At 37.4% G+C, this 27,084-nt stretch overlaps 1 protein-coding gene across 2 annotated transcripts; it reads left to right on the forward strand.

The window, feature by feature from the left end:
- LOC122665103 lies at positions 1–26,518 on the forward strand. 2 transcript variants are annotated; one of them, XM_043861170.1, is made up of 14 exons: positions 1–267; positions 2,772–2,862; positions 3,008–3,092; positions 3,428–3,512; positions 9,773–9,842; positions 13,984–14,050; positions 15,720–15,768; positions 15,865–16,114; positions 16,210–16,415; positions 16,548–16,622; positions 17,306–17,375; positions 17,561–17,641; positions 25,921–26,000; positions 26,091–26,518. In XM_043861170.1, exons 1-14 carry the CDS (start codon positions 134–136, stop codon positions 26,167–26,169), a joined length of 1,422 nt encoding a protein of 473 aa, XP_043717105.1. In that variant the 5' UTR covers positions 1–133; the 3' UTR covers positions 26,170–26,518. The 2 variants fall into 2 exon arrangements, with proteins under 2 accessions (XP_043717105.1, XP_043717104.1); XM_043861169.1 differs by having other exon boundaries at positions 2–267; positions 13,984–14,053; positions 15,723–15,768.
- The last annotated feature ends 566 nt before the right edge of the window (positions 26,519–27,084 follow it).

The raw sequence follows: 27,084 nt of genomic DNA on the forward strand, positions 1-27,084 counted from the left end.
CATAGTCTGAACTGAGTTTTAATTGGTAGCGTGAGGGAGGGGTTTTCTGGTTTCTAGTTTCGAATCTCTGCTTCTTTTTCCCTTTTCTCTTTTATTGATTTGATTCGTGAAAAGGGGTTATTTGAGAGGGGTTATGCTTCGAAGGAAAGTGATGAACTGGAGGAGAGTTGCAAAATCTGCTCAGGCCCTCGCGGCCCATGGCTTACTTCTTTGTTTCACAGTTTTGCTCGTGCTAAAGCTTGATCATGTCGGCTATTACTCTTGGTGGTTAGTAATCCTCTTTTTAACTTAGTTTCAATCAATGCAAAGATTTGATTTTGTTCTCTGCTCTAAATCCGATTGTCTTCTTGATCATGTCGGCTATTACTCTGACGCGATTGAATTTGTAGTTTTTGGAGAAATTGATTTCCTAGTTTGGTAGAGATTGCTTGCATGCAGGTGACTTGTGCGTCATAATTCGTTTTGGTTTGTTTTTTTTTTTTTGGTATAAAATTAGATTTTGTGTCTTAAGAGTTCTGTTTGCAGAAATATCTCACTTTGAGTTGTGTTTTGGTAAAATTTGAGGATGAGCTCATTTTATTTTGGGTTTTATTTTTGTCCTTTTCTCCCCCACTCTTATCTTTTCAATTCCCTTTTTAGGTCTTTTTTTTTTTTTAAACCTAAAAAAAAAAATAAAATAAAACCTTGGCAGATTTTGTCATTACCTGGGCTGTATCATGTATCCAAGTACTGGTTAATATGAAGCTGGATTTGTTTGGATTTGTTAACATTTCCACAAATAGCAGGAGACGAGCTATATTGCAGTTAAAACAGAGCTGTATTGTATTTAGTTTTAAATCTCTGAACCACTTAAACTCAAATCAATTATAAGTAGGTTGATGTTGGAAATATTGATATTTAGATGCCATTGATGACAGTCACGCTGTTACAAACCTGGTGTAGAGTGTAGACCACATATCAAGACCCTGCTGTCTCCTGGAATTGTTTTCAAACGCACTTCTTCCTTATGAAGATAATAAGTTTGATACAATTGTGCTTAATTGATTATGTGAATCTGGTTGCATCAAATTGTTCATTTTCCCTCATTTATACATCTTGGTCCCTGGTTGAGCATTATGTAGTATCTTCATATTTTCTTAGCTGATGAATAAGCAAAGTAAGGATCTGCGAGGAGTTGGTGTGCATCATGTACTTTGCTGATTTGGAGACCTTTTACTGTTTTCTTCCTGCTTGAAAGGCTGTCTTTTTATTTATTGTTTCTTATTCTATACATGATGTATTATTCATACTGATATAAAAGATTTCATTGAAATTATTTTTTTCTCACCATTTTACTCCTGTGGAGAACATGAACAGGAACACTGTAATCTTCACTCTCACTACTGCTTCATTGTGTACTCTATGATATGGTTACTCTTAGTTGTTTATTTGGCTGCTTAACCAAAATGCGTAGCCAAGTATGCTACCTGAACATACTGTATAATTTAGTCATCCATTCGTATCTGTTGCTCATCCTTAAGTTGCAGGTCTGACTGTCCTGCCATTTTTATACAAATAACTCCTTTTGCTTAGCATTACTGAAACTATTCCTCCCTCCCCCCCCCCCAATGATTTCCTCGAAGGCTCTTTTTTTTTTTTTTCTGCAGTTCTTTTGTTGTTTTTAATTTCAAGTGCTAGTCACCTAAATAAGACTTTGGTTGCTTTACAAAGTTGTTTAGTGTTTAAATTGAACCAGAGGGTTGACCTACTCAATACACTTTATTGTGTTCCATCAATTAAATTTTTTTACTGCACTCAAAAAATAATGTTCAGGAAGGTTTTTGTGGCCTGTCGTAACATTTCCAAGTGTTTCCTTTTGCCAGTTTGAATATCTGTTTGCATTTTCAATTGGCCATACATCAGTTGGCTGGAGAATTGAGTCTGGTGCATGTTTCATATGGCTGTAGCTTTATTTGGAAAGCAAATTATATTTAGAAACTAAAATAAAAGAAAAGATGTGCCATATCCCTATCTTTCAAGTGAACTAGATACTTTTGTGTCAGTGGAATCAATATGAACAGAAGAAGGAAAGTAGAAAGAATAGAGGAGAGAAGAAAGACGTGGAGATAGAGACTTTGATTTCCCTTCGCTTTATACCCATGTTTTCTACATTAATTGTCATAATTTTCCATGCTGCTTACATAACAATAAGAATATAGTATCTAATAATGTACATACCAAGTTGGGGCTGTTTGCAGTAAACATCTTTTCAGTTGTTGTAAAGCTTCTCCTAATGAAACTGTGAAAGTCACATTGTTCATTGGAAATTCAGTTGATGCAGTCATTCCGAATTATGTAAAGGAAATTTGTTATCTTTTTGGCAACTGGTCCTACCATGTCTAATATAGTCACTGACACATTATTATTTACAAAAGTGTCTAGGCATGCCCTTGGATGCTTATCTTTGCATCTCTGGATGCTTTCTGTGCTCAAACATTGTACGTAGATTGCTGTTATTAGCAAAGTTACTTGGAATTGTTATCCTGGTTATTTTTTAGCCTTTCTGGTACATGCTATATGCAGGGCAACAAACAAGAAGTGACTTTCTTTTTCTTTATGTTCTTTTCTATTATGTATAATGCAAATTGCTCTAGTCTCGATGCACAAGCGATGCTGATTATTTATCAATTAATTTATTTTTCGTGGGAGCTTGATATGATGACCACTAAGTATTAGAAATTTAAATCAGCCTTTTGATTTTGTGATTTGGATATGATTTTTTAATCCTGCAGGATCATCTTCTCCCCACTTTGGCTATTTCATGCGGTTGTCGCAAGAGGCAGATTCTCATTACCTGCTCCATCATTACCCCATGATCGTCATGTATGATATTGTGCTTTGTAGTAACTTGGAGATAATTTCTATTTAATGCATTTTTTTAATTCAGTTTGGGAAGTAAGACTTCTAGTTCCATGATCGATGATCAAAAGATGCTGGTGGATTATTTACACTTCTCTTTCTTGGACAGTGGGCTCCTTGTCATGCTATTGTTGCAACACCATTGCTGGTTGCATTTGAACTACTCCTTTGTATATATCTTGACAGCATCAATGGTACACATGCAACATCCCTAGTAACCTAATCATGTGTTTCTATATTATTGGATTTTCTTTGATGTCAACATTTAACTAATCATTATGAGTTGGTGCATGCATGCTTGAACTTCATTTATGCATGAAAAATCCTCGACCACATATGATGGTTAAAGTGAAGTACTACACTTGATCAGGGGACACAAATACTATCATAAATTGACATTTATTTTATTTTATTTGTGAGCTTTTTATCATGCTGGTATATGTTTTTCTAAATGCATTCATTTTTCTTATTAAGATTGGTTGTCAATGCTTAAACCTTCTGACCTTACTAAATTTTCATCTTGGTGCAGTTCATGGTTTTTCAGCTGTTAACTTGAAGATTGTTTTTCTTCCCCTTTTGGCATTTGAAGTAATTATTCTCATAGACAACTTCAGGTATTTTTTCCTGTTGCACAAACATATCGTCATATTTTTTGTTTTCCCTTGGTTTTCTGTAGTGTATTTTTACAAACACTGAAATGCTGAATATTAGAAAGATCTCGAACTCTTATGATCATGTTCTCCCGCTTTCTTTGCTTCTAGTTCATAATATAGAACTGCCGAGTACAATTAGTATTCTTTTTCCTTGGAGACATCTATTTGTATGGTACTTTAATGGAAAAAGTTCTACAGATGTGCTGATAAATGACCAGACTATTCAGTAATTCTCTCAGTTACTGATTCCAATGACTGATTGCGGGTATGACCTTCCGTTAGAGGTCAATTCATAAGTATGGAAATTACCTTCCTATTGTTGCTTCCTACCAAGAGACATTCTGATTAGCTGGGACCATCCTATTTGTTTAATCTGAAAGTTCAGACCTTAGAAGCTACTATCATATCCCTTATAAATCTGAGCCATTAGATTAGGATCAGATTTGTTTCTCATTAACATTAGATTAGTAACTGGCGTGCTGTGTGATTAGTGTATTCCTTTAAAACTCCAAGGAAAATTTTATAGGACTGCCATACGACCGGCTATGATGCAATTAAGGAGCTGTACTTAGATAAATTAAGTGTGGCGGAGATGAGGATGTTGAGGTGGATTTGTGGCAAGACTAGGAAGGATAAAGTAAGGAATGACCGTATTAGAGTTGAGTTGGGAGTAGCCCCTATACATGATAAGCTTCGAGAGAGTCGTTTGAGGTGGCATGGTCATGTTCAACGGAGGCCTTGGGATGCACCATTACGAAGGAGTGATTTGATTCAGACTGAAAGATCTGAAAGAGCTAGGGGCAGGCCTAAAATGGCCCTAAGAGAAGTAGTATGGAAAGACATGCATAGGTTGGGCCTTGTCTCAAGTATGGCCTCAAATAGAGCTGACTGAAAGGCTATGATCCAGGTACGCAACCTAATGTAGTCCTAGATAGGTAGGAGACCTACTAGGAGCCAAATAACAGGATCAATAGCAAAAGGGGTTGCTGGTTCGAATGGACAGCATTAGGTTTTAGGTTAATTCTAGGGTTTAGGATGGGAATTTTGGGAAAGGGGTTTATAGGGTATTAATGGGCAGGTCTAGGGGGTTATTCTGGACAGAATTGAGTTGCAGGTTTTGGGTTTAATGGAGTGGAGGAATGGAGGGGATAGAGTGGGAGTTATGAGCTGGATTTTGGATCGAGTGTGGGGAGAGGTGTGGGGGATATAGGCTAGAAGTTTGGTTTCGAATTGATGGACAGATCTGAAGTTATGAGGGAGTCCTAGTTAAGGTAGGAGTTGCAAGTTTAATGGAGGTTAGGGTTTGATGGATGGAGGGGGGTGTGGATTAGGTTAGAGGATGAAAAGGGGAAGGATATATGCAGGAACTTAAAATTACTTACTGGTTTGATCACCTTCAAAGGCAGTAGCAGCAGCAGCTTGAAGAAGCTCGATTGAATATGAAGGAGGACCTCCCGATCTACAAGATGCAAGGAGTCGATTGGAGTCCACCAATCCCTTCACCTTGATATTACCCATAAGGTAGCCTTGATATTACTCACAAGGTTCACTCAACAGAGCAGAGCAGTAGCTATGGCAGCAAACAAAAGCTTTTTCATTAGTTAAATTCGTATTCAATGCTGGCCTCATTACAAACTTATATAGAAGACTCAAAAATAGACTTAGACACTAAAAAAGAAAGGCCTAACCCTATCCATAACCTATTAGGTAACTTATACTGACTAGGAAACTAGAATACTAAAGGAAATAGACTCGAAACATTGTTGGATTTATAGAGTCCTAATCCAGCCCAACTTACATCACATGACCACTTAAGTTGTTACATGACCACTTAACCAAGTCACATGATCACTTAAATCGAACCAATTGGATTCAACCAATTTGAACCGGTTCAATTAAAAAAACGTAAAAATAAACTAAGTATTGGGCTAATCCCATATGCAACCTATATACCCCTAGTTTAGGCTCATTAAAGTGGCCTATTACATAGAAAACCCTTGGGAACAAATGCCCAACATGTATATAACCCAACCCTAGGCCTATTTCTAAAGAAATAAGCCAATTTCTATAATGAATCTGCATCAACTCTCCCCAACTTGAAAAAATTTGTCCTCGAATTTTGCAGTGATGAGGGGAAACAACATATGAATAGCAGCTTCAACCATTCCCAAACAAAATTCTGGTGATGCAGGAACATTAGGGATGAAGTCTTCAAGGCGTGGAGCTTTCTCTTCGAAGAACCATGGTGGCATAACAAACTCTCTGTGTTCAACCTCTTCAAGAACAACATCTTGGATGTCGATGATTTCTTGTGAGTATTCGCAATCACCACTTCATCTTCCATGTCCTCAGCCTTGTCTACTTTGCTCTCTTCAGTGTAGACCTCTTCAGTAGTTTCTTCTACCATTGTGTTTTGGACCTCCACATCAATTTGATGGCCAAGCTTCTCAACCATGATCTCAACTACTGGTGCAGCTTGGTCTACTTGAATTTCTTTAGCTTTAGGTTCCTGAATCTCTTCAATATAAACCGCCTTAGTAGAATCTTCTGTTGGTGCATCCGCCATTGGTGAATCTTCAAACACAGTCGATGCCACTAGTGTTTGAGTTGACATGTTCGGCAGTCCCTGTGGCTGTACAGTCGATGTGGTCACATTTGGTAGTAACCCTTTTAGAGTAAACAAATGGTATAGACGGTGTCGATCAGGTAGGACACATGAGTTGTTTTCAGGTTCAATCCAACCTTGTCGCTCGTCCAACCAATTACAACCTACTGCAATAACGCTCCTTGGAGATGGTGCTGGCTTACACCAAGCACCGTCAGAGTATGAGGAACACTCAAATTCAACAAAGACTTGACCTGTAGGCATGATGCAAATCTCTCCTGACTGGGACAACATATCCACCACGGATTGTGAAATAATGTTGTTACGTCGCCTCTCATCAACAATTAATATGGCTGTGCTCCCATTGAGTAGACGAACTCGGGCCTTAAAAACGAATAGAGGTGGGTCTTTCGAGGCTTGGTTGGAGCTTCCCTCCGCCATAGCTCTGATATCAATTAATGTAGTCCTAGATAGGTAGGAGACCTACTAGGAGCCAGATAACAGGATCAATAGCAAAAGGGGTTGCTGGTTCAAATGGACAACACTAGGTTTTAGGTTAATTCTAGGGTTGAGGATGGGTATTTTGGTATAAAGAAGTTAGGGTTTGGATGAGTTACGAAATTCTGCAATTTTGGATAGAATTGAGTTGCAGGTTTTGGGTTTAATGGAGTGGAGGAATGGAGGGGATAGAGTGGGAGTTATAAGCTGGATTTTGGATCGAGTGTGGGGAGAGGTGTGGGGGATATAGGCTAGAAGTTTGGTTTCGAATTGATGGATAGATCTGAAGTTATGAGGGAGTCCTAGTTAAGGTAGGAGTTGCAGGTTTAATGGAGGTTAGGGTTTGATGGATGGAGGGGGGTGTGGATTAGGTTAGAGGATGAAGAGGGGAAGGATATATGCAGGAACTTAAAATTACATACTGGTTTGATCTCCTTCAAAGGCAGCAACAACAGCTTGAAGAAGCTCGATTGAATAAGAAGAAGGACCTTCCGATCTACAAGATGCAAGGAGTTGATCGGAGTCCACCAATCCCTTCACCTTGATATTACCCACAAGGTAGCCTTGATATTACTCACAAGGTTCACTCAACAGAGCAGAGCAGCAGCTATGGCAGGCTGATCTAATAATTTTATGTCAAAACTTGAAATTGGAACCTATTAGAGACATGCTTCTTAGACGGTGATAGGACATTCTTATGTAGAGCCTTAGATGGAAGAAAAACCCAAGCTACGAGAACTCGGTTTCAGACCTGGTTGTCAGGCCAAAAACCGAGTTGGACCAAGATCTCGGCGAGTTGGTGCACTTCTTTTTCTCAAACTCGTTTGATTGTTTCGGTCGGTTTTTGTGCTAGTTTGGTTATGAAACTTGATATATAGCCTATTTTGGGTCATTTAAACACAATGACACTATCAGATTTTGAAAAATCAAAGTCCAAATAGGAGTTTGACTTAGTGGGAAACTAGGACAGACTCTTACATTTAGTCAAGATATTATTCATAAATAAGCAAATACCCCCTATTTGAATCCAATAAAAATAGTTAAAAATCAAATTCCAAAAAGATAAATAGACACTTCTTTATGCCTAATAACATTGAAGTAAATACCTCCTATATGAATCCAATAAAAATAGTTAAAAAATAAAATTCCGAAAGGATAAGTCAACCCTCCAATTCAAGAACAGAAACTGGATTTTTGGCGGAAGGTGCGATTTTTAACTTTTAAATGTTGGGTTTTTTTTCTAAAAGTCCATAAACTTTAATATGGTAAAATATTGCTAAAAACCAAAAGTCCGGTAAAACATTCATTATTTTTAATTTCTAAAACACCCAACATTTAAAAGGTGAAAGTTGCACTTTCTGCCGAAAATCCAGTTTTTGTTCTTGAACTGGCGGTTGACTTTTTATCCTTTTGAATTTGATTTTTTTTTTAAAATCATTTTTATTGGATTCAAATAGGAGGGTATTTGCTTATTTATGAATAATATCTTAAGTAAATGAGACATTTACTTAAATGATATTAGGCATAAATAAGTGTCTGTCTTGGTTTCTGGCATAAATAAGTGTGTGTTTACTAAGGTTTCACACCAAGATGACCGAGACCACCAAGATCTTGGTCGAGACTCGAGACAATGCATTCTTTCTATTTCTCCTAGCATCTTGTCTCGGTTTTGCAAAAAACCGAGATATTACCGAGACCTCGGCGAGTTCTTGTTCCATGGAAGAACCTAATGATATTTAACTGCATCAAGTATGGTTCATTATCGACTATTAGGATTGTTAAGAGAGGAAGCCCCAAAGTTTTCAATCAAAACAATCGATGCTTTGGCCTGAAAGATTCTGAGTTGTGCATATCATTTAGCTGATTTAATATTGAAAGCTTATTCAACAATTGAACTCACGTTGTTTGCAGAAGCAGCGGAAGCACTTGATTATATCAGTCTAACAAAGACGTTTTCTTGGTTTCGTTTGGTATGACAGTATGACTGCTATAAAGTTACACAAATTCTTGTAAACCTTCTCAAGATTGCCTCTAAGGAATGTGGATTATGTGGATATGTTCATCATAACCAAAATTTTGGGTCTTGAATTTAGTTCATGTTGTTTTGTGAAGGGGGGGGGGGGGGGAGGGACTGTTTGATATCGATTTTGCAGTGTTTTTCCTATAGAGGGGATTAGATATTTTTAAGATAGAAAAAATTTGTGAAAAGAAGTAGATGAAATCAGTCTCAAACAGAACAGATGAATTTGGGTTCGTGAGGCTTGATGAAATCAGATTTAGAAGAAATAAGAAAAAGGATGTCCTAGTTGTTGTGATTGTTCTTCGACAATGCAGAGTTTGAGCATCTGTTTTATTCCAGTTGGGAGATAATGATGTGAGATGCAAAATGGCCAGTCTTGGGAGGTTAGGGTAGCTTTCCATTTGGTTCACAGCTAAGCACCAGTTGGTCCAACAGGCCTTTCCTTTCTCTAGCATGCAAGAGTGGGCTGGGGGTAGTCAAAATCTCCTCTTTGGTCTATGGAATTTTTTTTTTTTCGGGCAGGGCCTCAATATTTTAGTTATGGATGTCTGTCTTCTTGTTCTTTTTTCATGTTATTTTAGATAAGTATTACATTTTCAGTTTATATTCAAATCTACTTTTGAATTTTTTGCTATACTTTAGTTGTCTAGGTTGACAATCCTATGCGTGAGGAGGGTTGCGTCAGGATCTGCCACTTATCATTCTGCTTGGGATGAACTTTATTTGAAATCGATAGATTAGACATGTATGACTTATTTTTGGTTCTCAAAGCTTTTAAATTTGAACAGGTCACTATTTGACAGTGATCATGAGGCACGTATGATTTCAGGTAGAAAGTATATATCTGTTTATCTTTCCTGAAACTGATGGATGTGTATTAGAAAAGTAGGATGAACCCTTTACATAATAGCCTTTTAAGAGGGTAAAAAACATAAATAAAAGTGGCATAGATTAAAAATAATAAACCAGTTGCTTCGCAGTTGTACGGTTGTACCAAGAACTCAAAACCGGATATCTCCTACATTTTTGATACTTTGTTATCATTATTTTTAATTAGTTGTGATTGACGCTTGGTAAAATGTTTAATTTCTTATTCAGGATGTGTAGGGCTTTAATGCCAGGAGATGAAGAGAGCATGAGCGATGAAGCAATATGGGAAACTCTCCCTGTAAGTTCTAGTTAATTGGTTTCTTGAGTTGGCCCAAGAACTGTCATATAATTTATGGTGTAAAATATCTCTAATGATCCGCTCTTCTTTTGATACTCCAAAGTATTTAAATCTCTTTATATTCTGAAAGTAAATGTTATACCAGTGAAACTAAAATTGAAAAATTTTGTTCTTTGGAAAGTAAGAATTAATGTGATATACTACCAGGCCACGAGTGGATGGGCTTGTGGTTTCCACCTTTACTAATTTGTAGTGTCTCTCTTGCTTCTGTCAGAGATGCGTGAATTGGCCCACTTGACAAAGGAGAAAGAGGGGCACAATTGATTGGTGATGTGGTTTCTCTGGGCTGGTCCATATTGGCCTGGTTCTGAACATTATACTAGGAATTTCTGTTTAACTGGTCTCTTGGCCTGATCAAAGACCTGACATCCATGCGGTGCTTTAAATTTTTTCTCTGGCTTAGAGACATCAAGGATTTTTCTTATCTGCTTTGTTACTGTGAGGTTCATGAACCTTTTGATTTTATGAAAACCAATAAAATATTACGAAGCTTAATGCTTGAATATATTTATCTTACAAATGAAAGAGTTTTTTCTACGAGTGTTTGGGGGGGGGGGGGGAGACATGGTTTGAGAACTCGGTTTCGGTACTGGTTTCTCCCAACCAAAAAACGGAATTGGACCGAGATCTCGGCGAGTTGGTGCATTTTGTTTTTGAACTCGGTTGATTTTGGTGGGTTTTTGACCTAGTTTGGTCATGAAAGCTGGTATACAACTTATTTTGGACACTATCAGATTTTCAAAAATCAAAGTCTAAATAGGAGTTTGACTTAATGGGAAACCAGGACAGACATTTATTTATGCCTAATATCATTTAAGTAAGTGAAATATTATTTCATTTACTTGAGATATTATTCATAAATAAGCAAATACCCCCCTATTTGAATCCAATAAAAATAGTTAAAAAAGCAAATTCCAAAAGGATAAAAAGTCAACCCACAGGTCGAGTACAAAAAATGGTTTTTTCGGCGGTAGGTGCAATTTTCAACTTTTAAATGGTAGGTTTTTTCTTAAATAAAAAAATTCCATAAAATCTTAGTATGGTAAAACATTGCTAAAAACCAAAAGTGCAGTAAAATATTCATTTGTTTTGATGTCAAAAAAATATTTTCGTTCAGAATGATTTTGATAGCATTCACGTACACCAAAGGTTTGACCGAAACATAAGTCTTTCAATATAAATCAGATTTAAGCATGTTTCAAAATCTCGTTTGGTTTCGGTCGAAATTTTGAATATTTCGAGTATTTCGGTCGAATTGAAACGTAATGTAACATCGAATTGAAAAAATAAAATATTTGGAAATTTCAAAAATTTCGGTCATATCGTTTCGGATAGTTCGGAAATAATATAGGTCTAAAAAATGCATTGTTTTGCCAAAATTTTGGTCATTTTGTTTCGGTATTTCAGCACTTTACACCCACAAATGGCCAAGCAAAAACTCTTAGAAAATATACAATATTTCAACGAAATTTTGGTATCTCGGAAATTTCGGTCTGGCTGAAATGGCTTTCCGAAACGAGATTTAATACTATGGATTTAAGCAATCTTGGATTTGTTTGAAAGCTTAGGTCAAAATCGTTTTGAATGAAAATATTTTTTTAGACATCAAAACAAATGAATATTATACCGCACTTTTGGTTTAGCAATGTTTGACCATATTCAGATTTTTGAAATTTTTTTATTTGAGACAACCCCCAGCATTTAAAAGTTGAAAATTGCACCTACCGTCTAAAAATCCAATTTTTGTTCTTGACCTGGGGGTTGACTTTTTATCCTTTTGGAATTTTATTTTTTAAATATTTTTATTGGATTCAACTAGGGGGTATTTGCTTATTTATGAAATAATATCTTAAGTAAAAACATTTACTTAAATGATATTAGGCATAAATAAATGTCTGTCCTGGTTTTTGGCACAAGTGATTGTCCTGCTTTTTGGCATAAATAAGTGTCTGTATACCAAGGTTTGCATAAGTAAGTGTTTGTATACCAAGGTTTCCCACCGAGACCATCGAGATCTCGGCCGACACACTGTATTTCTCCATTTCGCCTTCAATCTCGTCTTGATTTTTTAAAAAAACCGAGATATTACCGAGATCTCGGCGAGTTCTTGAACTATGGGGGAAGAAGCCCAAAGGAGGTGACATTGGTATTGGGGGATGGACACATTTTGTACTTTGTAGAAGAGGTATCTATCAAGTTTCATGTATGTTAAAGGTATTATGCTGTTTTTGTTTCATCCTCCACACCCTTACCTTGTCCCCCACCTTCCAAATTATGGCGAGATTTATGGTTGCACCCTTACCTTGTCTCCCCGCCTTCCAAATTATGGCGAGATTTATGGTTGCTCTTTCACTGTTCATTGTATAAGGTTACATGAGTTTTCCAGCGATCTCTATAATTTTTGGCACATTTTCCGTGATTGATGTGTTTAAGCCAAATAACTACTTTTACCTATAGGTTCAGGTTCTACAGTTGATAAGTCAGGGAAGATAATGTGAAGTTACAATGCCAAGTTCTCCTATAGAGCTGACAACCAGGTGGACCTGTAATATATTCGTTATTTTTTTTGGGGGGGGGGGGGTTGGGGGAAAGCAAAAAGAGAAGAGTAGGTAATTGAGGAGCTTCTATAGTTTCCAATGGTAAACATCAGGTATCCGTCTGGGCAAAACCCCCTGCACACATTCCCTGCTGTGGAATTGGCTTCAAGCATGCATTTGGATGCTGGGACCAATGCTGATTTGTTCACAATCTTTGAAGGAGATTTATTGACCCTAGCTAGGGGTTCAATGGTCAAGCATCAACATAATGTCATTAAATCTGTTTCTTGAGATTAAATAATTTACAAGCTTCCATTTCCATATCGAAATGAATAGAGATGGAACACCTCTGATGAATCATGGGGGCTTGCATCAATGACTAACATTCCAGAACTCAAGAGAACCATTTTAATTCTAAGGCCAGAATTTCTGAAGCATTTAGTAGACAGTTTCCTGAAAAAGAATTCTCTTTCAGAAACCCCATCCTCCGGCACCGTCTCTTTCTCTCTTTTGTTGCATATCTTCTTAACACCTTCAGCAAAGAGCTATCATCACCTGAAAACCTTCTTTGCAGATTCCATGTGATGTCATCCAACTAGAGAAACAGGCAAATAAGACAATCCAATATTACTCCATTACTGCAATTGAGCTGATGTATCACAAAATGCATCTGCTCTCTAGCCCTTAATTTTGCTAGTAGATCAAACAAATTGATAAGCCTCCTTGGTAAACAGAGAAATGAAGCATTAAAACCTGTTAGTTCTCCTTCTTCTCTTGAAGGGCGTTGGTGTTTTGCCGGGTGATTCACAGTCAGTTCTGTAACTGGACTTCAGTGATATCTGGATTCAAGTGGTAGATAGGTCTGCATATGCTTCCGCACTATGGTGAAGTTTATAAAGTTGTTTTTTCAAAATTTTCCCTTCCTCCTCCCCCCCCCCCCCAATGAGAGGAAGATTTCAAAAACTATGTGCATGTTGGAATCAACTGGAAGTAAGAACCACTCATCATTTTTCAAAGTATTTTTGAGGTTTCTGTGAACAAGGTTGCCCCTTTTCTGTTACTCAAACATTCACCTGGTATGAATTTCTAATGAAATGAATATGCATATTTTGGAACTTGCTCCTGATTGCTGATACTGCTGCAATTGAACATCTGTTATTGTGGTCCAGCACTGTTCGGTGCAGTATTGGTCCAGTGAATTGGCCACGTCAATTACTGCCAGATCTTGGAAATACATCCTGATCAGTCTTCTCCTGAATTGCTTTCTGTTCCGATAATCCTCTTGGTGCCCTGTAACTGAAAAACAGCAGTTACTGTGTTGATTAGTCCTGATTTTACCACACTATTTTCCATCTTTTTCTTTTTAATGAATAATAATCAAGTGCAAAGTATAAAAATGAAATTGCCAATTATCAGAATCTCTTTGAAATACATTTCTTATCAATTATTTCTTTCCTTTTTTTTTTTCTTTCGGGAGGGGGGTTGGGTTGGTATTTGATACTTAAATTACCTCTAAATTACAATTCTGTGTTTGCTCTTTTTAGCACTTCTGGGTTGCTATCTCCATGGTTTTCTTCGTCGCTGCGACTACATTCACCCTCCTAAAACTATGCGGTAATTTTTCTTTCTGCAAAGTATGGACATACTTGAACATTCATTAATATGCTTTGCTGTATTTCATTTGAATATTTTGGCTTGATGAGCCCAAGGTCCTACTTTTTGTTTTAAGGATTTTTTAGTCTAACTGAATCTTATTACTCTATTTAAGTTCTAAACATCCATGTAATAATTATTTCCCTATATTTCAACTCTTATGAATCCAGTTCTATGGTGGGTTACATGAGATCCATGCTGGTGAATCCAAATAATTTTCTATTATGATTAGTGTACTACCTAATAGAGCACATATTCGCTTCAAGTTTGATAGGTAATGTACAAAGAGATTTTCTGTTGGGAAATCAAAACATTCTCATTTTAACATTCCAAAACCCCCAAATTGGAGAGGTAAGTTGTTCTCTATTGGATGACCATGCTAATTTACTAAACTGGTCCTTCGGGGTTTTAGATTTCTTGCGTCAGTGGCTTTAGGGTGAACCATCGAATATGAGTGGAAGGGATTAAAGAATTGGAAAAGGGTGGTGGTTTTGAGTTAAAGTTGCAGTTTGTGATATTGTGCAAACTATAGAATAGTGTTATATTCTTTAGTTCCTTCCTGAGGTGGAGAATCTGGTTTCTACCATAGCCAACTCAGGGGTTGACTCGACGACTTGACCAAGTCCACTTGACTCCCAAACATCAGGAGTTGAGTTGACATGTTATTCCTGTGTATGATTCGAGTGACTGTTGTGACTAGGAACAATTTTCCCAAGTCGAACAAGTCAAATGAAATGTCATCAAATAAACAACATAATCAGTCCGATCCGATGACCTAGCACCTGAATAGGTGAACACCTACCACTGTGCTAATTCACAACTTTTATGTTAATTGACAACATAAATAATATTAAGGGAGAGGGTTCTCTGAGCAAGCAGGGTACTCTACACGCACTCAGTTTTTTTTTTAATCATTATTTTTTTCATTTAACAAGAATTAATATAATAATACCTGTGAGAAAGCCTTAGGTTCAAAGAGCCTTTTCCCTAATATTAATACTTAAATAACCCTTTATTTACATGACTCCTTGACAGGTTTGTCCAATTGGGAATGAGAAATGATGCTAAATGATTTTACCCATGGTTATTCATTGCTTGTTACCTAAATCAGCTGTACTGCAGTTTGTACTGGATTTGGTCAAGGTGTGTGGTTGCTGATAGGTACAAGTTAGTGGGCTAATATTGCTTGTCAAGTCTATGCTTTTTTTAATGTAATCAGATGTACTCAAAATGATGCCATTATCAGAAAACTGACTGGATGCATGCTTCAAAACCATCTTACATTTCCAATGCCATTGTACCTTTTCCCCAGAATGGACTCATGTAATTTAAAATTTGTGTGTATTGCTGGAAAATATGCGAATGTTGAGATTATTGCCTAATTGGTTTTTCATGCATCTAGTTCTGCTAGTCCATGTGATAGAAATGGAGTGATGCATACATATGAATGCAGAGCAAAATATGAAGTTTTTTCACATCTATAACTGAAAATTTACTCCAAATATGATGTTTTTCTGCGACTGTAACTGAACATTTTACAGTATATAAGCAGTTCTTGTTCTATGGGTTATTATTACCCCCAATGAAATATGCTTCAGCTTGATTCTTATGATCTGTTTGTGCAACGCAGGTGATGTTGGTGCACTTGGTTGGTGGGATTTATTTATAAATTTCGGGTACTGTCCATTTGCTTTTATTGATTGGGTAACTCAATACTGGCTCTTCTGCTGTACCTTTTCCTGTTAACAGTTTCAACTGTTTTTCTTCTACAGCATTGCAGAGTGCTTTGCTTTTCTTGTTTGCACAAAGTGGAGTAATCCAATGATACATAGACATTTTTCTGGTAGCGAAGCCAGTTCCTCTTCTACTGCAATCAGATACGCTGATTGGAATAGTGGTTTAGTCTTTTCTTCGGAAGAGGATCAGGACCAAGAAAGAATGTGTGGTCTGCAGGACATTGGTGGACACATTATGAAAGTTCCACTAATCTGTTTCCAGATCCTGCTTTGTATGCGCTTAGAGGTATGCTAGGCTTTAGGATGTGGCCATTATATGGGGAAGACTAGATACCTTGCATGTCTTGTTATGCTGAAGTACTCAATGGTTTCAAATTTCAGGGAACACCTTCTGGTGCTAGACATATCCCGATTCCAGCTCTGTTCTCTCCTCTTTTCCTACTACAAGGAGCTGGAGTCTTATTTGCATTTTCTAAATTGGTGGAGAAGATTATTCTTTTGCTGCGCAGTGAATCTGGTACAGGGAGGTATTTTATTATCTCCTCAAGGGCTCATGATTGCTTTGGCTTCTTGCACCACGGTTCTAGGTATGGCCTATAAATGCTAAGGCTTGGAATTTGAATGACCAATTTTTATAGCTATTTGTGACTTTCTAGGCATGATACTTGGTAAACTCAGAATGTTAATTAGCTTATGCATTTTTATCTTTACTCCCACAGGCTGCTTGGTTGGTGGTCAATTGATGAAGGAAATCGAGAGGAACAGGCTCGGCTTTACAATGCTGGGGCCTCTGGGTGAGTTTTGATTTATCATGTGTTCAATAAATCTCAGAGGAGAGCCTTATTTGCTCCTTCCTGTGGAGTTCTTAAAGAATGCTGGAACTAGTGCTCTCTTTTGAAACTATGCTTTATGTATACTTATTTGTCCCTGTTCATACTAAGCATATTTTGCAAAATTCATTTAACTATTTTTCTAATCCATTTATGCTATTTATTTATTTATGGATAAAAAAAAAAACTTTACCAGAAGTATATACAATGCTTAAGGGACATGGTTATTAGTGGTAGTTTGTCATGGTAAAGAGACTGATTTGGTGTCCTCCCTTAAAAAGCATCCCGAGGGTGGGGGAGGAAAAACAAGAGAGAGATGTTGCATCAATTTAGGGTTAACCTGTCGTTGTCCATGTTTATATGTCAGTATCCTAATTAGCTACCCTGCCCCATCACTTTCATCTGACAGCTAGCAGACCTGATTGCAAAAAAATGGTTCCTGTTCAAATCTTGGAGTTTCAGTAGACGGTAGATATATTTTATATTTTAATACTTTGCTCTGTGTTTATGCTAGTACCAGTGTACGTCTGTAACATTTGCTTCAAAGATCTAATAGCCTCTTTTTTTGTTCCTTACTTTCTTTATAGCAAAGTCTAATGTCTGCTTGTTGTCACTGACCTTTGTAGTATTGGACTTAAACTGTGCAGGTATAGCACTTTTTCTGGCTATCCACCTGAAATAGTGAAGAAAATGCCTAAGAAAGAACTTGCTGAGGAGGTGCATACAAATTTATACATTAGTTATCACTCTCTCCTTTTATGTTACAAACCCTGAATCTTATCTTTCATTCTCTCTCTTTCTGATTTAACTTTTCTGCACATAGAACCCTTTGGGGGGGGGGGGTGATAATCCCCTTGCTCCATCTTCATAAGTTGATTGGTAAATTATTTATATTTTCTCAGGTTTGGAGACTACAGGCTGCTCTTGGTGAGCAAGCAGAAATCACAAAATATAGCCAGCAGGAGTTTGAAAGGCTCCAAAATGTAATATTCACAAACTTGACTGGTGGACATCTAGACTTTTATGCTGTGAAGAATGATCAATTACAACTTTTAAGTTTGTCTTGTCCAATCTTCAATCTTCTGCATTAATTATTGAGTTGGTATGCTGTGTTTTTTAGATGCTATTCTGGCGTGAAACTACTTTCCATTTACAAGTTTGCATTCTCATGCTCTAACAAACATTTTACTCAAAATGTTTGCATCATTAATGTCAATGACATACTTTTGGGTGTTACGTTTTTATATGATGTGTGAGTTGTGAAAGAATGGGCGTGCTTGGTTGATTCAATGGTTAGTGCAAAATATCCTGTGAAGATGCAAACTAGCTTCATTGGTACAGTCTGTGTGCTGTATGCAAGATGTGGGGTTGAATTCTATCTTCTGTACAAGTTACTGTTTCTTATCAAGAGTTAATTACTTCAATACAAATAGGAATAATTGAATCAAATGGTATCGAGATTGTCTTGACTAGACAACTGTTTAGAAATTCTTAAAACTTATTAAAGCAAATGGCATCAAGATTGTTATGACAAAAAAACTATTGTGGCTATGAGTTCTCAGATGTGGTTTGGATGCGGGGCCATGGATGTGGCTTTTCATTTTGTGAAAAATGTGTCTATTAAAGCGATGAGTACCTGTCCAACATTATGTTACTTCGTTATTGTTTTGGTTTTACTAAGCCAGGTACTATCTTTTATTTTGCGTTCTATTTTAATAGGTAAATGCCTTCCACCTTTTTTTTTTTCTTCTATTTTTGGGGTTGGGGGGGTGGTGGGTTGCAAAACCAACACAAGGCCACCCCTTCACCCAGGTAATGGGGTTGGTGTATGAAATCCTCTATTCCTGTTCTACTTTATTTCAAGTTGTATTTGTCGTGAATCAAGTTATCCAAGGCCATTTGTGTCTTCTCCCACTTTTCTCCTAGGTCATTTCGGTCTTCCTCTTGCCCTTCCCGTTCCTCTAATCTGTATCATATCATTCATCCTTCCTGGTGCAGTTTGGTGATTTAGAGGTTAGCATGGTCCATACATAATCTGCTTCAAGCAGCTTTCTCTCACCTTATCACTTATAGGAGCTGCTCCTAAATTACCATGAATGCATTTAGTTCTTATTTTATCAACAACTTAACTCAGCCTTATCTCAACTAAATGTTGTTGGCTACATGGATCCTTACTGTCCAATCAGCTCTATTCGAAGTCACACTTTATACATGGCCTAAGCTATGCATGTCTTTCCTCACTACATCTCTGATGCTGATAATTCACTTAAGTGGCTTGGAAATAAGCCTTGGGTTGGGTTATGTATGTGTTGGGCCTTTGATCTCAAGTGGTTTCATTGTAATGACCCACTTTAATGGGCCTAAAATATGGGTAGAAGGTAGGCATATGGGTTACGGGATTCGGCATATTTAGTTAGCCCGTTAATTTTAAGTTGTTTAATTGGCTTTCAATTCCCTCACCTTGCCTGAGAAGGTTTCCTTTTATTATATTGCTTCTTATTTATGTTGCTTAGCAATAGGATTTTCCTTTCCTATTCAGATTAGGACTATGTTTTAGTTTTGGGAAAATTTCATGGACAAACCCCTAAGAGCATATCGTATATCACGGACACCCCAAAAAATCTCAAAATATAAACCTTCCCCCTGACGTTAAGCACAGTTAGCACCCAAAGTTGAAATGTCCATTTAACCCCCAGTAGTTATTTAAATAAATAAAATAAAGGATGGAATCCCATCCTCCCGTCTTCTTCAACTTTCTAAAAGCCCACAACGAAAAACTTACTTTTCCTCTCCTCTACTCTCCATGATTTCAAGCTTTTCTAGTAGCCTTTCACCCTACTGTCAAAATCTACATTTAAACACACAATTAATCAAATCTAGATGAAAAAAAGTGTGGATTTCATTAGATACAGCTGCCATGATTAGCAAAGAAATTAGAAACCACCCTAGCATCCATTGGACACAGCTGCCATGGTTTCCTAGGGGGTGGCAATGGCTACAATGGAGTTACCCTCTAATTGATTGAGAGGTGCTTAGTGCTTACCATTGCCCTGTAAGGGTCGATGAATGATCCACTCCAATGGTTAGGGTGAAAAATCCCATTACCCTAAAAAAATCAAACTTGAAAATAAATACATACAAAGTGAGAGCAACCCAAAGCGTAAAAATCCTTAGTGTAAATCTTTTGATTGCCAGATAAAATGTGTAAAGTCTAACCAAATTGCTCTCTTCAAGCAGCGGACCAGATTCATTACCCAAAATACACTAAAATCAAACCCCGATGTCTCCTGTTTTAATGTATACAAAACCCAGTGTGAGAGAGAGAGAGAGAGAGAAGAAGAACTAATGGGGCAGTCAGGGCAACGCAGGTAAAGCAATGGGAGAATCTGTCCAAATAATTACCACAGAGGGAAAGAGAATAATAGAAGGAAAGAAGAACAGAATAGAGAAGAGGGTGAGGGGGGGGGGTGGAAGAAGAGCAGAAAAGGAAAACGTACCTAAAAAGGCTGAAAGTCCAAGGCTGCATACACGCCCTTCAGTTGCCAGTGAGTAGTCAATGCACTTTGAGAATGGTGAAGACACTCAGTTAGGAACTCGCCAGCTGCCACTGCCTCAATCTGGATGTTCAAACGGAGAAGAAGAAAAGGGGGCAGGGGCTACTATTCTAAAACCAGAAAAAACTGAAAATCTGAGATGCTCTTCGGTTTCCGCAGTCAATAGACTCAATATTTGGGAACTCGCCGGCCACCGCTGCACTCGATTGGGAGTTTGGGACACCCAGAGTCTTCAGACTTCATAGTTCAAATGGAGAGAAGGGGGGGAAAGGGGCGAGGGTTCCAAAACCAGAGAACGTGAAAGGTTTGCGAGGGAAGAAGGGGGAAAGGGTAAAGGGTTAAGGGTAATTTCGCCATTATAAAAGACGTAACAGCGACTTAACAGATCTAACGGAGTGGACTAAATCGAAATAAAGTCATAAAATAAGGGGTGTCTCTGATGTTTTGAGATTTTTTGGGATGTCCATGATATACGATATGCTTATAGGGAGTGTCTGAAATTTTCCCTTTAGTTTTCTATATAACGCTTGTAAGAGCCAAGGGATCCAGACGATTTATGATTAATGAAGCTTGAAGTTTCTTTGAGAATGCTGTGCGATTCAGTCATGGTGAGATGGGAAGCCATATCTATCAATTTTATTTTCTTTCTTATACTCTGATTTACTGCAAACAAGGTACTGATTTGAACCTTCTATCAAATGAAGCTGCTGTGTCTTCGTTTGATTCTCTGATTCAAGTGTTTATAATCTTAGTCTTCAATTGCTATTCCTAACTCTTCTATTCTAGTTGGATTTCATCATTGATTATCTGATTTCCTAACCTGTGGTTACTATGTTTTAGCCTTATTTTCAGTCTGATTTGTTTAATCACCTGAGACTGAACTGTCCATCATATCAGGGTAAGACTTGGGGGCATTCAAGGCCTCCTTAAAACTGACCTTTGACCATAGTTTGGTGAAGATCAGATCTTCTGATCTGCTGCTGTTAAATCTCCTGATTCTGCCTATTTTCTGTTTCAGACCTGAGGTTTCTCAAATTATCCTTTAGATCTGACATATATTTTGGGATTTGATTTAACTAGCCTTGAGTGAAACTCTATCTGAAATTTGGGCTATTCTGAGACTCTGATTTTGATTAATTACAAATCTCTTATTCCTTGAATTCTGTTTCAGATTTGATTTTCTTCTAATTACTCTTAATTTTACCATTAGATCTCTGCTATCTTCTGAAGACCTATTCGATTTATTTGTGAGTGATCGTCAGAGTTTGACCTTCATCTGAGAAGGTGACTTGGGAACCTGTAGAGGGGTGTTTAGCCTGAACCTAGGGTTCATCCTACCTACCCTTACCATTCTCCCAGAGTCATTTTAGATATGCCCTGGGTCTTTTAGCTCCTTCAACTTGAATTCAATCACTCCTCCATACTGGAGCATCTAAAGGCCTTTGTTGTACATTGCCATGCCACCTCAAATGACTCTCGTAGCTTGTCATGTATTGGAGCGACTCCCAAATCAGCTCAAATTTGTTCATTCCTTTATCCTTTCTAGTTTTCCACACCCAATCTCAACATCCTCATCTCAGCTATACTGAGTTTATCTACATGATGTTTCTTAACTGCCCAACATTCCGCACCATACATCATAGCCGGGGTCGTATGACTGTCCTACAAAATTTTCCTTTCGAGTTTAAAGGAATATGTCGATCACACAACACTCCAGATGCACCTTTCCACTTCATCCATCCTATTTTAATTATGTGCATCATCCTCTATTTTTCATTTATTTTTAATTGAGCCCCGATACCTAAAATAATCACTTTGCGAAATCTCCCCTCTCATTAATTTTCACCACCTCATTATCCATCCTGGTGTTAAGGTTACACACCATATGCTTCGTTTTCGTTCTACTTATCTTAAAGCCTTTTTGATTTCAAGGTTTATCTCCATAATTCCAATTTGGTGTTAATCCCTGCTTTTGTTTTATCCACTAAAACAATATCATTAGCAAAAAGCATACACATAGGGGACTTGATTTGGAATGTCTCTGGTTAAATCATCTTTGATAAGCACAAACAAGTGAGGGCTTAAAGCTGATCTTTGATGTAAACCAATTGTAATTGTGAATTCACTGCCTTGACCCCCCCCCCAGATCTTACACTAGTCACCACACCATTATACATATCTCTAACTATGTCTACATATTTACTTGAAACACTGCTCTTCTCTAGTACTCGCTAAAACAACTCTCTAGGGACTCCATTATAGTCTTTTTCTAGGTTAATATAGACCATATGGAGACCCTTCTTACAATCTCTAAATCTTTCCTCAAGTCTTCTAAGTAATAGCTTTTGTTGTGGATCTTCTTGGCATAAAACCAAATTGGCTCTCTGTAATAGTAGTTTCTTGTCGCAGGCGGGTTTCAATAACACTCTCATAATTTCATACTACAACTCATTAGTTTTATGCCTTTATAGTGTTATTACAGCTCTAACTATTACCTTTATTTTTATAAATCGGAATCACAATGCTATTCTATTCATCTGGCATTTTCCTTGTGCTAATGATCTTCTTAAACAGTTTGGTTAGCCAAGATAAACCACAGATTCCTAAGCTCTTCTACACTTCTATTGGGACTCCATTTGGACCAAGTGCCTTGCCTACTTTCAACCTCCTTAAAGCTTCTTTTACTTTAGGCACCCTATTTTTTCGTATATAGCTACAAAATATGGTGTAGAGGCAAGCCTGGGCGCAATGGTAAGATTGCAACCTAGAGGTTGTGGGTTTGAATCTAGAAACAGCCTCTCTGCAAAAGCAGGGGTAAGGCTGCGTACATTTGCCCCTCCCCAGACCCCGCATTAGCAGGAGCCTTGTGCATTGAGTACGCCTTTTTTTTTTTTAATCTACGGCATATGGTGTCGTGATGGGTAATGCAGCCTTCCGGGACACTACTACTTAGAAATGTATTCATTTAGTAGGCTGTAGAAATAATTTTTCCATCTCTCCCTATTGTCCTCATCCCCTATTAGCCTTATTTACCATGTTATTCCGTTTTTAAATTGATTTATTATGCAACAGAAAATGATAGTCACAATAGGGGTTTCGACAAAGAAAATTTAATCATTAGAAAATCCGAGGTCAACGAGGGTACTACCACAAAAAGGCTAAAACCTCGAGCCCAAGGACGTAGTTATCTGATAAAAAGACCTACCTGTCATATAACTATTGTATTGAAAGATATATCCTTAGATGAAAAATATCTCATATGGTTAAGAAACTATGGATGGCTATATAGAAATCAATATAATAAGTACACAGAATAGGATATATCATGATAAATATGATATAGTGGGGTAGTATGGGTCAAAAAAGAATCGATCTGATCCAAGTCATAATCCATATGTGACTCCCAAAGTTGGTAATAGAGGATAGACCGTGAGGATTTGAAGAATTATAGATCAATGTACAAAAAGAGTTTAATTCTATGAACGAAAACTCAACATTTCTATCACAAGAATGTATAGCTGGGCAATTAAAAAATAGAATTTTTATTTCAAAGGCAATGAAAAAGGTTATTGAATTAACTCTATCCCCTTCACTTTTAATACATCTAACATGGTCGAATCTCTACTCTTCTTTTCCGTCATTTTATTTATCTTACATATAGCTCTTTCCCCTTCCTTTGTGCTCAAATTCTTATAAAGATCCTCATATTTCTTTGCCTTTGCTTTTCCTACAATTTTCTTTGCTTCATTTTTGGCAAATATATACCTTTTTAAATTCTCAATAGCTTAGTCCTTTGCCATGTCTAAAAACAAGCTTTTTTAGCCTGGCTAGTTGAATCTCATTATCCCACCACCAAATCTCCCTAGAGGATTGACATTTTCTTTTCGATTCGCCTAGGACATCTTTAGCAACCTTCTTAATACAAGCAGTCATATTGTTCCACATTGTATTAGTGTCTCCATCAAAGTGCCACCTTCCTTATTTGATCAGGTTATCAGTAAGTATTTATATTTTTCTCCTTTTCAGTTCCACCACCTTATTCTAGGGCAAATAATCTCACCTTTCTTACGATTTGGCGTAATGAGACACATTATCCATGACCACTAATCTATGTTATGTGGTTAAACTCTCCTCGGTATAACCTTACAATCCTTACATAACAAACTATCGGATTTTCTAGTTTGAAAGAAATCTATTTGGCTACTATGATGCCCACTTTTAAAGGTAAGTAATGATCCTCTCTCTTTTCAAAGTATGATGCCCACTTTTATCTACTATAGTTTTGCTACTCTCCATCTCAACATCCTCAGTGTGGGTAAACATTCAGCTCAATACAACTTGCGTGTCGTACAAGTGTCAATAAATATTGCTTCGGGTATTGGAATTGAATAGATTGTAATTTTAAGTCAAACTCGGGATTGATGGAGCCAGATCTACCTGTCCGATACCGATCCTGTCAAAAATTGGCTGAACAGGTCAGTGTATCCCTGTTTTCTCTCAAACTCAGCCAAGATTCAGAAAACTTTGGTCGAGTCAACTCAGGATCGGGATCGGGATCGAGATAAGCATTGGCAGGGTCTGACCTGATCTTCCATCCTGAGTTTTAACCCTTTTATAAAAATTTCCTTTTAGATTGAAGAGTTGGTTGTGTTGATCGCAGAACACTACAAATGCATTTGTCTGACTTCATTCTCCCCCCACCCTTTCCTCTGGTGGATGCCAAAATTCAGAAAACTTTGGTCGAGTCAACTCAAGATCGGGATTGAGATCGACATTGGCAGTCTGACCTGATCTTCAATACTGAGTTTTAACCCTTTTATGAAAATTTCCTTTTAGATTGAAGTCAGTTGTGTTGATCGCAGAACACTACAAATGCATTTGTCTGACTTCGTTCTCTGCCCCCCCCCCCCTCCTGTGGCGGATTGGGCATGAACAATCACCAATATCACTCAATTGGGGCAGATGATTTGATCAACTTGGGGACCACATGGGTTGTCTGTAGATCCTACTGGGGCTAAGCTTTTTTTTCTGTTGCGGCTGTCTTTTTAACTGCTACTGAAGTTTCGGTCCAAGTAACGAAGTTAATATGGGATTTTCAATGCGTTATCTGTGATTGATAACTCATTTACAAATGTAATATGTGTAGATGCTTGAATTTGTCATATTCAAGGAAAGGAGCGCGGTCAACCGTGACGATGTTATCTTGTGTAGGAATTCCATTTTAAATGGTAACGGCCATTTAGTCATTTATCTATCGCTCTTCTCTATTGGTATTGTGAAAATTTTAAATCAGAGAAGAAATCATGGAGTCGCTGTGGTAGTCTTATATACGGAATATTGTTGTTGATAAAACAACTATGAAAATTTTTTAGAAGCTAAGCATTGCAAATGATTTTGGTATCCAAACCAAAGAACCTTTGAAATTGGTTCTATATCATTTTGTGGTTTTACTGGTATTTGTATTATATATTGTGTACATATTATTAATATACTTAGTAACTTTTTAGATTGAGAACAGTTTAGAATAATGTCAACAGAGAGCAATGACTTTTAAATGACGGCAACAGATGAACACACACATACAGACTCTCTTTCTCTCTCCCCCTCCCCCCGGTTGTTTATTTTTCTGTGCATTTTTTAACAATGGCTACCTGCAAACTCTTGATGGCCAAACAGTGTGCTTACTTTACTGTCAATGCAATTTCCAGGAAAAGGTGTTATGTAGGGTTTGCTTTGAAGGAGAAATAAGTATAGTCTTGCTTCCATGTAGGCATCGCGTTCTTTGCAGGTTTGTGCTTACTTCCCTGCAACATTGAGCTTTGCAGCCATTGCTACTTGTTACATTGCTCAGATTTATTCATTTGTCTTGTGTTAACAGCACCTGCAGTGAAAAGTGTAAAAAGTGCCCCATTTGCCGGGTCTCTGTTGAGGAGCGCTTGCCTGTATATGATGTGTAAGCGTATTTGTTCAGTTATTCACTGTGGCCGAAGCACTAGGGAGGGTCTCAATTGACCCATAATTTACAAGGAGGCTACTTTTTATTCCATACTAACTGGTACTTCCGCCCTGGAGGCCCTTTTTTTTTTGCTCCTCTTATTAACAAAAGCTTGTATTGGAATGGTGAAGAATGCTGGTGCTCTACTGGTGTTTAAGGGTTCTTTTTGTACATACATAACCATACAGTTTTTTGTCAGAAGGGAAAGGAAAAAAGATTGAAGGGAAGAATATCCTAGAATTGTAAAAACAGTGTTCGTGTAAATTGTAATTGGTAATATACTTATAATGGTATTACTGTTTCTTTCCCAATATACAGGTTATCTAAAATATGATGTTTCCGTTGCCATGCTTTTGCATTAATCAACAACTGGTATTTGATCTGGGCATGGAACTAAATTTTGATTTGGAACCAAATATATTGGGGGTTTGGTTTTAGGTTTCTGTGATTCAGTTGGAACTGTGATTACTACTCTTGGAATATGTGTGGGGATATGGTTTAGATTTCTGTATTTCAGTTCAAAATGTGTGTTTTTTCTTACTGAACTAAATGTGTTGCAGCAACACCCCCCCCCCCCCCCTTAAAAAAAAAAAAAAAAAAAAAAAAAAAAACACTACTCAATTTGACTTGAGGTCTGAAATATTGTGATATGGGTCCTGTGAAATTTGAGAATTTTTTGGGAGGGGTTTTCAGGAGGGTGAAGCATTGTAAAAATCCTAGGAAAATCTCTTAGCATGGTTTTTAATGGTTTCATTGGGAGCTTATCTTTTTTCATCCATGAATGCTAGAAATATTCAGTGTATAAGATGCGTTGAGATATCTTAGCCTTGAGGGCGGGCCAGGGTTGGAAATTTCTGGCCTGGAGTCGGGGTTGGGT

Source organism: Telopea speciosissima, chromosome 6 (assembly GCF_018873765.1).
Source record: "Telopea speciosissima isolate NSW1024214 ecotype Mountain lineage chromosome 6, Tspe_v1, whole genome shotgun sequence".
NCBI lineage: Eukaryota > Viridiplantae > Streptophyta > Magnoliopsida > Proteales > Proteaceae > Telopea > Telopea speciosissima.